This window comes from Anser cygnoides, chromosome 1 (genome assembly GCF_040182565.1).
Source record: "Anser cygnoides isolate HZ-2024a breed goose chromosome 1, Taihu_goose_T2T_genome, whole genome shotgun sequence".
NCBI lineage: Eukaryota > Metazoa > Chordata > Aves > Anseriformes > Anatidae > Anser > Anser cygnoides.
In genome coordinates this window covers 141646627-141661912 of record NC_089873.1, presented here as the reverse complement: position 1 = coordinate 141661912, position 15286 = coordinate 141646627, and the positions used below count along the sequence as shown (strand labels likewise).

At 44.1% G+C, this 15286-nt stretch overlaps 1 protein-coding gene across 5 annotated transcripts in view; it reads left to right on the top strand.

Annotated features, from left to right (window-relative positions):
• The first annotated feature begins 7044 nt into the window (after positions 1 to 7044).
• The window catches only part of VWA3B (von Willebrand factor A domain containing 3B), a 73180-nt gene continuing 64938 nt past the window's right edge, over positions 7045 to 15286 (top strand). For 2 of the 5 annotated variants that reach the window (XM_048048165.2, XM_048048163.2), the window contains exons 1-4: positions 7048 to 7329; positions 9284 to 9370; positions 11025 to 11249; positions 13334 to 13428. In XM_048048165.2, the coding sequence (XP_047904122.2) occupies positions 9331 to 9370; positions 11025 to 11249; positions 13334 to 13428 (360 nt within the window). In that variant the 5' untranslated portion in view covers positions 7048 to 7329; positions 9284 to 9330. Of the gene's footprint in view, positions 7330 to 7764; positions 7890 to 9283; positions 9371 to 11024; positions 11250 to 13333; positions 13429 to 15286 lie in introns of those variants that run through there. The other 3 variants (XM_048048167.2, XM_048048164.2, XM_066983617.1) reach the window with 3 other exon arrangements.

Here is a 15286-nt window from a genome sequence, read left to right as displayed (position 1 = left end):
CCTATCCCCGAGCAGCCGGCCCCCCACCCCGGCCAGCCACCCCTATATATTGTTTAGCATGACATCAGATGGTATGGAATACCCCTTTGGCCAGTTTGGGTCAGCTGTCCTGGGTCTGTCCCCTCCCAGCTCCTGCTGCACCCCCAGCCTGCTCGCTGGCAGGACAGAGCGAGAAGCCGAAAAGTCCTTGGCCTGGTGTAAACACTGCTCTGCAACAATTAAAACATCAGCATGTTATCAGCGCTCTTCTCATCCTAATCCAAAACATAGCACCCTACCAGCTACTATGAGGGAAAATTAACTCTGTCCTAACTGGAACCAGGACACTGCCGATGAAAAGAAAACCAATCCTTAAATATTTTCCTACACATTACACATTATTTCATACAGAAAAAGTATCCAGTATATAAGTGTCCCAACATTATTTCATACAGAAAAAGTATCTAGTATATAAGTGTCCCATGTACATCCTACTGGGCAAAGATGTCATCTGTGATATATGCCTTTAGGCCAAATAACCCCTAGCCTGAACTAATGTAGAGAAATTCACCCACTGCTCAAAGCACAGGCTTGGTCAGAAAGAAGCTCAGTGTAAACGTTTTCAGGAGCAGTATTTATCATCTCTTGGTGACTGTTACACTGCACTGACAAATGGAAACAAATCGTTTTTTCCCCTTTAATTGCCAGTCCCACTATCTTAGCTTAAGATGTAGGAGTCAAGTCTGAGGTCAAGGACCACAGGGAGAACGCAGAGCACCGTACAGGAAAGCAGGCTCCGATCCTACCGAAGCGCATGAAGGCACCTCTGCCCCAGCTAGTACACAGGTCCAAGCCCACTCATACAGGCAGACTTGCCAGTCACTCACAACCTTTCCAAAACTGCAAACATCCCCTACCTGGCAGGGGTGTACACCTAGCTGGGGCAGACAAGGCATGCTTGGGGATGCAGCAGCCTTGCTCTGCTGACTTCTCAGCAGGTCAGGTGATGAGCTGTGATTAGTCACCTATTTCGTCCATGACTGGAGTCACCTGAGGCAAATCCCCGTCCTGTGGGGCTAAATGACCAGCAGCATGCCACCTGCAGGCCTCACTTCAAAAAGTGAGGCTCCAAAGGTAGTCTTTTTGATACCACCATGATATTATACTCTCTGTGTAAGCAAATAACTCCATTTAGCTTAAATAATTTTTCAAGTCGATACGTTCCCCTTTGCTGTATGTTTAGTGGTTGAGGACCAGACAAGTGCGGATCAACTTTATCTAAACTGGAAAAAGCTGCTTTCACTGCTCTCCGAAAGAAGGTGATCTTGGTAAAACTTCCAGCCTGGCCGACACAAGAGCAGCTCGCTGAAGTTTCATTTGTACACGTGCAGTGTTGAATTTGTTGTTCTTTAATACCGCCCACCTTGCAGAAGGGTGCTTGCTTTCCTCCACAGCTGCCTCCTGCTCAGCCTCGCACCTCCTCCACCTGCAGCAGTCACCGCTCCGGGGGCTCGGGCCTCAGCACACCCCTGCTACAGTTTTGGCAGTGGTACAATAACATTGCAATATCTCTTGTCTAGGCTTGATTAGAAATCTTAACATGCCCACTTTGCTGTTGCAGTGAAGTTCCTCTGTTAAGTGCTATGCAAGGTGGGCAACCTTTAAATAAAATATTTGTTTTTAACATTTAGTGGTCCCTTTCTTTCTGGCACTCGCTGCTGTCATAGGCTTAATCACTGTAAAAGGGATTTTTAGTGAATGCACATTACTCTACAGAAGGCAGATAACGTGACATAAATATATGTAACACACTGGCAAGCACTAAAGAAAAAAAAAGCGGTAACAGAATTTCTTGTGCATGCATTGATGGTTTAATTTGAGCATGAATGGCAGGGTCACGGCACAGCTAGATTACTGTGGATGCAGTGTGGCTCCAGGTATTTACTAGTAAAACAGCCTGGCTTTCATAAAGGCTGTTTTCATTATGAATGAATGTCCTTTAAGTTGGATTCAGCCTCTAGATACTACCAAAAAATTGCCTCCAACCTGGCTGGAATCCAAGGGACTCTGATGCATCTTGATGGCTTTGTCATACATGACCTCTCTCTAACCTTTCACACCAGATGCTGCCAGTAAAATTTCAGTGTTTTTTTTTTTCTTTTTTTTTGATGACACACACAGCATTTGCACAGTTCTCACTTATTATTGCCCTGCACTGAATCAGTTGTTTTCCGTAAACCACCTTATGACTATCGCTTTTGCTCCCTAGTGCTTATGAACAGCCAAACCTTCCCTTACTGGAAGAAACAGTTCATTCTCTATCTTCCCATCGCATAATGAACTTTTAACTTTGGCTTCTCCTAGTATACTCAGTTTGCTAAATTATTTGCTAGCTTTTGAACATTTCTATAGAATGTTAAATTTCTGACCTCTCCTGGCACCCAAATAATCCAAGTCACTTCATTATAAACTTCTGTCACTATGTGTATATGAGCTGTGCCCCAAATGTCTCTCTACATTCAGTATTGTAAAATGAGTGTAAACTGGTGTAAAATGAGTGTTTGAATCCAAAGTAAATTTTAATAAATGTCTTCTTTGCTCTTATTCCAACTCCTCCATTGAAAGTTTTCCTTCCAATGTAAATTAATCTACTTCCTCATTCCTTCTCTCGCTCCTCTCTCTTTACCCCTCTCCATCATCTTTTAGTTTATATCTTGCATTTATCATTGTTGCATGTCTGTTCCTAAGCACAGATGACTGAGCAGGACCTCCTCAGTCACTTTGGTCCTAAATGTTTCGCTTTTGTATCAACCACCATCTTAAAAGAGGACAGTGTCCCACTGATACTCCAGCTTTAAGTCTGTTCCAGGTCCTCACTATTGCCACATTTGGGAACTTTGTTCTGTTTTCTAAACTAGATTTATCAATGTCTAGCTTAGCCTCATCCATTAGTATGTTGTACCAGAACTGGGAAAAACAAACAAACAAAAAAAAAACAACTTATTTCTCACTTCTGTCCTCTGTGCTTCCCAGCATCTTTATTTGCTCTGACTTTCCACATTTCTTACTAAACTGTTTCTAGACTACTGGTGCCTGTGATGTTCAAAGCACTTTCCAGATCTTCCAGAGTAGACATGCTTCCAGAGTAGACATGCTTTGTCCTAGGCGTCCATAACGCAAAAGTTACTAGCAGGCAGATGTTAGTTGAAGCAGGTGGGGACTTTCTATCCATGTCAACTGGAATCATCCTGTGAGGGAAAGATGGAGATGGGAAGACAAAGGAGAGACAGACAATGGCAAACATGATGAGGCATGCTTTTCTTATTCCTTGCTGGAATAAGAAATCCGTTCCCTTTCTTCCACTCACCTTTAAAAGAATGCCTTGGTTTGCAGACAAGGAATAAACAAGACTTCAGAAAGGGGAAGAAGCACATAACTGACCAGGGACTTGGGGACGAACTGTGACAGCCTCTCCTTTATTTGACAAGGCAGACAGGAAGCACTTCCATGCAGCTCACACCTCATATTCTTCCTTTGAGCACAGCCCTTCCAGTATGGGCACTGCGCCTGCTAGGTTGCTTTTGTGCTTGTGCAAGCAGGCTGCCTGGGAAGAAATGTATGTGATACAACTAAGGCAAGATTGCCCTAGGGCGGTGAGGAACCAGCAGCGTTTGTATCTTTCATCCTTCATTCCAGAAGATGCAAACACTGTGGGTGCCAGAAAGTGGCAAACCTAGATGTGCAGCACCTTTCTTAAACACAAAGGTTGTGGAGCACTGCTATCTTATGTCATTGTTTTTGTTTGTTTGCTTGCTTTTTAATTCTCATTTATTTGTTCTGCACTGTCCCAGGTGCCTTTGCCTCCTCGGTGACAAACTCAGCACCATTAGCACCCGGCCATGCTGCTGGTGGGAACTGGAAGACAGATATCTGCAAGAAAGGAAAAGCTTTTGTTTCCTGTCCATTTGGAAACACTTCTATTTAGGTATAGGTCTAAAGAAAATTAAAAAGCAGAAAAAAATAAAAGCCACAAAATGTCACACACATCTTCAGCAACCACCCTCCTTGCAGTACCACTCAGGTGCTCCTACAGCATGGGACACAGTTCATCCAGTGCACCCCAATTTGTTATGCAGATTGTGCATACGTCTTTACATATCACTATGCCAGCCCATCCCTTCCCCATTTCCCTATTACGTGTAGCCAAGTCTTTAACACAGATCTCAATTTTACAGCCTGAAGTCTTCCTTCTCCCTGACATCGCACATCAGTCACAGGCCGCTGAGCCCCCTCCTGTCCCTAGCTTTGTCCCCTGAAGTTTTAGTTTATCCCCACTTGCCCTTTCCCATGCCTTCTTTCATCCTCCACTCTCTCACTAGACAGTCCCATTTTTTATCTTCATACCACCTCCGTACCATGTCTTCATCCACTTTTTTTAAGGAGGTGCTTAAAGGGTGAGAAAAAGTTACAGCTGAAAGGAGTATTTAAAATACTGCACACCTCTGGCTTGCTTTTTACATTCTGCCTGTGCCTGATAAACTGTATTTTCAGTGTATGCATTTTACATAGCCAGCACTGTAAACAATGTAAAGACAGCATTAACTCAGCTTCAATCCAAATTGCTTTTATTTTTTTCCTTGCCCCTTGTAACTGATTCCTGCCTCTCTTTGAGAGGGAGTCAACAGGAAGTATGACACTGCAGGTCAGGATGTGTGACAGCCTTAAACTTCCTGGTGAGGACCCATTCCTCACAGTATCATAGCCGTATGCATCAGTGCCATGAGCATCCTTACTAACCCATCATGAGAGACCCCGTCTCTTTATTCATACAACAGCAGTTATGCTGGGTGAACCACTAAAGAACACTAGTATTTATATGTTTTAATTTAAAAAAAAAAAAAAGGAAAATGCTAAAGAGGGCTTTTTTGTTTATTTGTTTTTAAGTATGATGAGACTGGAAGACAGAAAGAGACTGGATTATCTTTTGATTTTGTTTGAATAAGAGTCATCATAAACACCATGCAAACAGTTCCATGTTGTAAGCACTAACATAAAGGAAATGCTGACAATGCTGATTTTCAGCCACGAGAAAAAAAAAAAAAAAAAGATAGAATACTTTTATTGGTAGGCAAAACGTCCTAAAGTAAGGACAAAGTTATGCTCCCTAATGCAATCCCAGTACGTGTTACATTGCAGTCGCTAACAAATGACATAACGACACGCATTCCACCCATCTGTATCACTGCGTCATTCAGCCTAAAGGTCAGATGACAGAATGGCTCAGTGGTTATTTTTATCACCCCTGTGCAAGGAGTGAGTTCCCACTTCACAGTTACTTGGATCCCTGCCTCCTCTATTATCCAGTCTTGCCTCATCCAGCCGGCAGCATCTGGAGAACTCATTCCTCCTCCTCCTCAGCGTCAGCTGAATGGTGAGCAGCAGCCAGGGCAGGGCTTCCATGCAAACAAGGAGATACGCTTATCTGATGTGCAGAGAACATCTTATTTTCCGGCCTAGGAAGAACATTACCTACAAACCACAGCAAGTGGATCAGGAAACCTGCCGGAGCTACGAGTCACTTTGCATTTGCCAGCCTTTGTCCCTGGGCCGTGTCAGGCTCTTGTACAAGCTAAGGAATGTTTTCTTGCAACCCGTAGTGTTTAGGGTAGCCAAGCCCAGAGTGAAGGTTTTTGGCAGATTCCTTGCACAGACAGTTACAGCACATATAATCACTTCATTTTAACCCATAATTAATACCTTTACAGACATTTAGACATGAAGATAGACTTGCTCATTTTGTATAATGTAGAAGAACCTACCCAAGCAAGTCATCTTTGGTGTTTGATAAAAAACTTCCATTGCTGGAAGCAGCAAAACAAACCAAGAGATTGATTTGATTGATTTTAGGGCGCCTACTTGTAAACCCATTGCACTTGCACTTTCAAGAGAAATTTTAAAAGCACCCTCCCAAAGCTCTGGGTCTGTAAAGCAGCTTGTGCTACAGCAGTTGCAGTGTCTGAGCTGATCCTGAGAACGTTCATTACACTGTTTTTAATGATCTAATGGGAAGCTGTTTCATGGCTGAGAAATAAATGCCTTTTCTATACCTCAGGGGAATAGTTGTGCAATCAAGAACGACTCGTCGTGTCCTGGCTCGTCTTTAAACCCTTGCTTCCAACTGTATGAGAAACTGAAGCTCTGCTTCCAACCAGAAAGTAGCGTCGGCAGCCGAGCTGCGTGCCTTATAAGGCACTTTTCTTTCCTATCTCTGTTTACGACGCCATCTCACAAAGCTGAAGCCAATGCTTCGGTGTGCACAGAGTAGCCCTGGCAGTGCGCTTGGGTGTGGATTTCCATCTGAACACGGGTACAGAGATAAGGCCGATCAGTTGATCCTCCAAAGTAACCTATCTTTTACTGCTTTGTGATTGCATGGCAAACAAAGGCAGAAGAGAGAAAGTGTGCACTTCTGTGCTGTTTGTTGCTTTCACGGAAACTGTGCTCACAAACATTTGCAACCCAAACGCGGTGTATATGACACGTGTGTTTCTGGCTTTCTGGCACGAGCTGGAACTTTTTAATAATGAGCTCAGGTTTATGATACACATTTTTTTGTACATTTTACTACACTAGAATATTTTTTAGTCAGGCTACTCCAGAAGCATGCTAATTCTGCTGCAGCATGTGTACAGTTATGCTGGTTTGAACAAAGGACATGTGGGTGCTTTTAGTATAGATATCGCCAATTGCTCAGTCTAAATTAAGAATTAACAAGAACACATGACTCTGACCCACTAAACATAGATTTCTGCGACTCTCCCAGTTCGTGTATGTACTTTTGGTCCCTACAACACCGAACGCGCTTTGTTGTTGTGGCATCTGTCAGCAATTAATTTACTCAGCATTTTCCTCTCTGGCCATAGGTCGCAGCCGCTCCGTGCACCCGCTGCGGCTGAAAGCTTTTCTTTGTGCTCAGTCTCTGCCTGTTTGACGTACTGTAGCAACCCCAGCCCACCCTTCCTCCTGTTTTGGGACACCTCGGCACGGCGGCTCAATAAATAAACACACACACCCCACGGACGCAAGTTTTGGAGCCTGAGGGCCCACAGCAGCGTTTATTGCTCGGTGACCCGCGTTCGGCGCCTGGGTGCCGGGGAGCAGGAGTCGCTCCCCGGCCTCTCCCCGCTGCCTGGGCGGCCGCATGGCACCGACACCGGGTGCAGCAGCGCCCGCCGCCCGTCGGGAGGGCCCCGCGGGGCGGGGAGGCCCGGCCGTAGCAACCGGGCGGTCTCCAGCCCAACGGCGGGGCGGCGGCGCCGCCGCTTCCAAGCGGGTGGCTGCCGGAGGCAGGTGAGGGCCGCGGGGAGAAGGGCGGGTGGCAGCGCGGCCTCGCTGCTCCCACTGCAGGCTTAGCCCTGAGCGGCCGACCCCAAGGCCTGGGCCCCACGGGCAGTGGGTTCCCTGCCCCACGCAGCGTGCCTCGGGGCACGTTTGGCGTGGCAGTGCTGGCCACTGACATGGCTGCCGGCAGCTCTGGGTGGCACAGGCTTCACCCCATGCCCTCAGCTCTTCCTCTGGCCCCAGGGTGGTTTTGCGACGGCACACGCTGCTCTGTTTCCACAGAAATCCCAGCCTGGCGCTGGGTGGGCTGGCAGTGGTTCAGAAAGCACCGAGGGGCTCACCCTGAAGCTCCCACCTGTGTGGGAGAGGCCGCGGGCTCAGCAAACACCATGCACCTGTGACGGGCGGGGTGCACCTTACAGAAGGTTGGCTGCGCTGGCCAGGGTGGGGAGGTGGTGGTGATTGGATGAACTGGTGCTCGCCTTTTGAAAATAGTGTGTTTTGGTTCAGGCATTGGGCTGACCATTTTCCTGGCTGCCAAGAGCTTGCTTGCCTTTCCCCAACTTGAGGTAAATTTGCTATTTCCGTTGAAGCCGCTCCATCTCCTTTCCAACGTGCCTTTTCGTACGGTGCCAGCACTTCCCATACAGACGCTGTTCAAGCGGCTGGGAGCGGCACTGGGCAGCGAAAGCACAGGAAAATCTGCTGCCACACCTCTGGGCATCTGGAGAATGAGATGGCATCTGGGATTAGTTCTCCACCTGAAGCGTGTGTCAGCGGTTACCATGAGGGCACAGCGGTACTGCTTCTGCGCAGAGTTAGAAACTGCACGAGTCTCATTGCTCGCTACCGGCGGGCGCTGTCTGCCTCAGCTCCTCTGTAGTAAACGTGCCTTTTTATTGCATTAACACCATGTCCCTTCCAAAGGGGTGTTCACCTGCTAGCAGGCATCTTCTGCTGAATGCTTGGGTGTTAGGATGCAGAACGCACTCCTGTTTTTTTAATATCCTCCCTGCCTTTCATACCATTAATATCTTCCTGTATGAGGAGGACAAAGAACAGAATGGTTTATATATTTCTGTATGGGTATTTAAACTCATGTAAGAGGAATAAATATATCTGCAAGAGGAATAAATAGCGTGTTCAGTTCTGCAAAGAAGAAAGAGGGAGGAGGCTGTCTGTTCTGGTGCAGTCCTGTTATTATTTTATCCCATTTTTGCTTTTCCCATAGGAAAAACTGCTTGATGACAATAGCTAGCAGCTGGGCTGTTGGTGATTCATAAGTATCCCTCATTCATTTGTCTTATTCATTAAAAAAAGAACCAAATGAATGGCAAAATGTGATGTCTTAAAGCGATACACGCAGCCAACATATGCTACCTTGCTTCCTCTGGCATTTTGTTTTCTATTCATATGTTTTGTTTTAGTCACAGTTGGGCCTTATACCACATACATATACATATATACAAGCATAATGCTTTTCCTTTGTGAATCATCTTGTAGTCTTATAGGCAAAGTTATGAATCTCTTCACAAAATTGTGTCTCAGATACTCCCAGGTTTAGTCATAAATTGGATTATAGCAATGGTAAGGTATAATGCAAAGCAATAATAAAATATAATACAACTGTCTGACAGTAGGCCAAAACATCACACTCATTTTTGTGTGGAAACTTCCATGTTGGCTCTTTTTTAATGGTAACTTACAGGGATAGAAAGGAAACCATATTACCAATATCCCCATTTCTGAGTATGAGTGGGTCCCTGTCAAATCTGATTTCACCCTTTCTTGACAGGGGAGGTAGCTACCCTTTTTAATTTATACTATTATTTTCCTTGAGAAAAATCTTGACCTCAATCTTCTGCCGTTTATTATTGCCTGGGCTTGCACATCTGGTCTCCAGTTCATATTGACCTGTTCAGGGGAGTGTTTTAGATTATTTTTTTGAATAATAATTTCTCAGGTTTTTAAGAAGAAAGCAAAGAGGAGTTGTCAATCAAGAGATTCATCATGACTGGCAATCCATTTAAGAGACTTGCCTGGAGTGACTGTGAGTATTTCAGGGCTGCTTTTACGTACATTCCATGTTATCCTGGATAACGTGCAGTTTAATTTGCTGAATCGTGGTGTGCATACTGCTAGCTGTGTACGAGCTCTTCTGAAGCTGTGCCAGTCTCCTGTGCTGTGTATGGGGTGCTGTGCTGGCTTTTTTTTCTGAGGAGGAAACTGGGAATGACTGTTCAAGTGACTATAAACAGTGCCTGACTATATATGAAGCCCGAGCAGCTGCAAACCTTCACCTGTGTCTCTCTAGAGTTAACATCTGTCATTGCTGCTTCTGCACTAAGAGGAGGAGGAAGGCTGGTAAAATGCCAGCCCCTACAGGCATGCCAGCCCAGCACCCTGCTTGTAGGACTGCTGACTAGGGAAGAGCTGGTGCCAGCCTGCCCCGTGCAGAAGGCTACTGTCACTGAAAGATGATTTCTGAGGATACATTCTCATTTCCTTTATGTATGATTAACCGAGGAACAAATCTGTCTAATGAACATGTGTAGCCAGGTCGGTTGTTGTAGTATTTGATCTCAGAGACAGCAGAGCTCTGATCATATTCCATACCAGACTGAAAGCTATTTTTAGTCATTACAGAACAGAACCTTTCTTTATATTTTGGACCAATTTCATCCACTCAGTATATTTACATTTCAGCTGGCTTACAGTATATGGGGAAGTGAAGGGCTGGAATACTGTAAATAATGTTGATTCTGGGGAAAATGGGCAGAAACATCAAACGTCCACAGAAAATAAACTTAGATACAGCAAGGGTATTTAATTGACTAGCGCCAGCTTAGCTCATGAAGAGTATTTTAGGAATGAACAGGAAATACCAAAGTTCTCCTAAAACCTCTATGCTGAGGAACAGAAGCATTACTGTTGTCATCACTTCCATTTCTGCCCCAACCACTCTAGGCTCTGGTCTGCCTCTGCTCCCTGTTTCAAGTGGAGCTAGCCCAGCCAACTGTAAATCTGTGCAGGCTTGCATTCTTCTGTAGAACTTAATATAAAAATGGACCTTCATGTCCAAGATTTGCTGTGCATGCACATCATCCATCACAGCCTGGAGCAGATGCTGCCAGTACGATTGTTTGCAGTTACGGACACTGATGTGGGGTGAAGGAGTTTCACCAGCCTTGCAATAAAATCAGGGTCTGTTGCTGGCACTGCCATTGCTCATGATAGAAGTTGAACGTATAATTGCTAAGAGATCCTCGTTTATTGAATAATGCTTCTAATGTGTCTGTAGTGGTTGTCTGACAATCTTCAGATGCCTCTTAGGAGCTCTGATTCCCAAAGTGTAGGTGAGATGTCTTAGGAGCTGGAAGAAATGTCATTTGGCAAACTGGATTTAGCTTTGTCTGGGCTTGGATCTCAGCATACAAGAGATATTTTCTTCAATAAATTGAAGGTGAATACATATGGATGAAAAAAAAAAAGGAGGTGTAACTGCAAGCAGATATGTAGAACTGAGAGCAGATTTCCAGACTAAGAACATTACTCAGTAGAATAAAAGAAAACAAGAAGCAAGCTATATGTATACAGAGTACTGTGGTGTACTGGTAAAGAAAGGAAAGAATTCAAGTAAGTCTTTTTTTTTTCCTTTTTTTTAAGTGTAAATGTTGTTATCCGCTCATTTCTCTCTACAACAGATGCCTTTGATTCAAAGCACAGAAAAGATCATACGAACTCAAATTTTCACGAGGACCACAAGAAGAAATCAAAAGAGAAGGAAAAGAGTCTGACAGTCAGTCAGTGGGACATGGATGTACAGCCCCTCGTTTCATCTTCTGAATGGCTTCAGTTTCATGGGCTCAAGAGAAAGAAATTGACCCTGTCCCAGATTTTGTCCCAGATTGGATTTCAGCACAGGAAAGGTATTAGAGAAATCAATAATCAAATAATAATAATAGGAAAAGATGTAGAATAGTCTGTAGTGCTCATTTTGCACCTCGGTGTCCTCAGAGGAAATATTCACATTGTCTGTTATCTTATGACAATGGCAGAAAGGGAAGCTGTATCCCCAGTTTCTGGCATTGCCAGTTCAGAGAACTGTGAAACTCCACCTCCTTTTGATCTGAGGACTCGGGATCTGAGAAGGGCTTTTCTTACTGTGTTGTACTGTTGTGTCTTTACCTGAGGCTCCAGTTCAAGTCCTCCACAATTTAACTACAGCTGGGAAATAACTTGCAGTGCTGAGGCTGCTAGTCTTTTGCCTGTGAATAACACACCATGAGACCTCTGCCCATTTTTAAATCGCAGATATGTGTACACTGTGCCATAATCTGAAATCTGCTAGTTAATCATCTGGGCTAGCCAACCTGTTCAGGAATAGTTTATTATTTCCAGGGAGCCAGCTTCGAGGAAGAAGTTAGATTTGATTAGAATTCAGGCTGCTTTTTGTGCAAAGTCAGGCTATAGAAAAATGTTCCTTTGCAGTTATCTGACAGCTGGAGGGGAAGAGTTTGCTAATAATTATTAATCACTGCCGTAGTAGTGCTTTGCAGAGCATGGTAAGATACTCTTTTCTTTGAAGAGTTTACTGCCTGAGAAGTCGGAATTGTAATGTATTGCAATTGTTCTAGGTTGTATAATTTAAGATTTCAGCTGGCTTGTGTCCATGGGACATTCAAGGATCAACAGTGCAGATCCTGGAATCCTGTATGCTGTAGATGAAGAAGAAGAAGCTATTAGGCAAGGTTAATGTTGTTACGGTGTAATTGTAGGAGCAGAACGTACTAGCTTAGCAGGGCAGCATGCTGTACAGAGTAGCTGCTTTGTGACGTTGAATATTCCCACCCCTAATGTTTTCCTATCAGTGGAACTACCGTAGAAGATTTCTAGCTACTGAAAGAGCAGAGTGCAACCTTTTCCTTAGTTGCACCAACTTCTGCACCCATTTAGTTGTGTAAGAGAACAGCATTATCTGTTCCAGATTTTGTATTTTGTTTGATGGACAAATATTTGCAAGTCCTGCTGTGAGGTAAATGAATAATACGGAAGTTTAATTGCCTAAACCTTTCCTTTATTAAAGTCCCATGGAGCTTTTTTGCCTATAAATAATTAAATGCATTCCCCCCCCCCCATTTCTGATTAAACTGGTAGGGAGCAGCAAGAGCAGGGCTGCTTCAGGAGGGGAAAGTGAGCTGGGAGGCAAAGGGGACCACAGCCCAGGCAGTGCCCTGCCTGACCAGGATGCAATCCCGCAGCATCTGAGCACAGCAGGCAGAGCAGGGTGCTGGCAGCAGCGTCCGCTGACAATCCCAGGCAAGGTGAGGTGATGAGCCAGGTCTAGGGTCCAGCCAGGAAGTGCAGCCAGGAACAGCTGGAGATGAAGCCAGAGACAAGCCTGGAGACAAGGCCATAACGTAGGGCTGAAGGGTCTGACCAGGAGAGAGGTTTACCAGCAGGACTTGAAGCGGGCACACCTGCAGCATAGCTCAAGCAAAGACTGGGGGCCCAGGCCTGAGCACCCTGCGTGTGGAAACCACGGGTGAGACTGATAGGGGCCACCAAGGCCAGCTGTTGCCCTCAGGGTCTTAACATAAACAGAGCCAGAAAAAAATCGTAATTTGATATCATTTGAATTTCCATCAAATTTCTTAATGTCCGGAGATAAGTACAGATGCATGAGCCTCACACATGGGTAGTGTAGTGTACACGTCAATCTGAAAACTATCTGTTTGAAGGACACATGCACTCTGCAATGCTTACTACTAAGGGAGAAGCTCCGACTCATTCAAAGCTGATACATCCAAAGAATCCTCCTCATTCCTCTGAAAATATTTTACTGAATTTTGATTTTACATTTCTGTAAAATAGATTTTGACATACTGAAGGCAAAGTATGTGATAAGAACAAGATTTAATCTCCTTTGAGTTGCATGTATTTTTGAAAAACAGAACATCATGAAAGTAATCCTTATGATTAACAACTTGGCCTTTTGTAACCTTTACTGTAGATTATGTGACCACTTTGGGAAAACTTGTGGCTTCTCGGTATGCAGACGGTCTGTTTCCTCAGTACATGAGAGCACAAGATGGCAGCGTGTATAATGTAAGTGACTGAATTTTGGTAACCTCCCCATGCACTTAAAAGTTGTTACTGCTGTAGCAGAATGATATGACTAAAATGTCTCCCTATGACAAAAATACATACATTTGTTGTATAAGAACTTTATCTTTTGATCATTTTTTTTCCTGTTCTGTCAAACTATTAGTGATGACAATCAGCAGTAGGGAAGCTATATATATATATATTTTTTTTTTTTTCCTTGTAAAGTCTTACACTCTTGCCTTGGTGCAGCATTGCAGTAAATCTTTCCAGAGAAGGCTGCAGTTTCTAAGCAACATTTACCCTGTCACGAAGGAGGGAGCACTTAAAAAGAAGATGCTCAGCTGAGTTTAAAAAAAAAAAAATAGTTGTAGTCGATAAAACAAATAGGGATGCTGAAATAAGTCGACATAATATGCTGTCATTGCTGATGCAAAGCACTGCTTTGCTCAGTGCCAGTGGGTCACAAAAGGCTCAGCCCGTCTATAGAGACGGCTGGCTGGATCTCTGCCCAGGCTCATGTTCTAAGGAATGTCTTGGTAACAGCTGCTGGCTGTCCCATTGTTGAGAGGATGGATCCTGACTGAAGAGATACGCATTTGAGCTAGGAGGGGAGAGAGTCAATTCGTAAGGGATTTTACAAAAACACATGGCTTGTCATTTTTTTCTGATAACTAGAATCACTTCTGAGGCACAAGGCATAAAAATAGGAAAAGAACCATTTCAGGGAGACTTATTCCCTCTTTTTTTTTCCCCATGTGATTCTGTGTGAAGTATCTACATAATGTCATTTAATCTAGGATTTGTTTGGAGCATGTGAAAAGACACTTGTGGTAGCCTTAAGGTAGCAACGCCACTATACAAGATCTGGTGAGACCTCCCTTAGAATATGGTGTACGATATTGTATACAGTTACCATAGGGTAAGAGGAAGCAATTCATACTAGAGCAACTACTGGGAAGAGCTAGCAGGATGAATGGCAATGGTGCTGATTTTGTAAGAGATCTTGGCTGATGTTGATGTATTTAGGTAAGACCAAGAGATTCTGAAAAATGATAGTCTTACTGCCCTTAAATGCCTAGAGAAAGGCAAGTTGCAGGCATAGAGAGGAGCTATATTTTTCTATGCTAAAAGGCATGAGGTCCAAGAATAAACTTGTGTGAACTGCCATGAATAAAATGAGGGTGAACAGTCAGTTTTCCAGGCCTCAGAGAAATGGGAATCTGGACTGGCCAAGTAGAAGTGAAGGGGTGGGGCAAGAAAAATGCTTTATTTTAAGATGGAGTTTGATCAGTGTAGTGCAATAAGCTATTTGTATGAGTCTGGCTGTGATAGGAGGAAACTGGATTTTCTAAGTGCTTCTTCCCAGGCTGCCGTTCCTTTGGCAGACAGCCTGATACTGTGTGTCTGGGAGGCACTTTACAGGGCCCTAGCTGACATTAAAGAACAGAGGAAAACACATACGAGAGGAAGAAATGTGCAGACTGACTCTGAAAATTTCTTCTCACTGAGAAATGTTCTTGTTTAAAAACGTTTGACTCTCCAAGGCTTTTTACTAGTCCTGGAAAGGTAGCTGGATGTAGAAGGTGGCAGGTAAATTAGCTTGTGTGGATCAGAGATATTGGGGGTATGTCTTTACTGGAACCTGCAGAGAGTTTTTAAACCCACAGATCATTTTACACAGTGAATCTGCGTAAATATATATATAATGGAGATGGTCTCCCGCTTTTCATTTTAATACCGAATCTATGTTTTTCTTAATTTACTGTTAGGGCATGAGACATTTTAGTTGCTGATTGCATTTGCCTGAACTAAATTTGCCTAAGTCCCTACCCATAAATAGTTAAGCTGTAATGTTGGG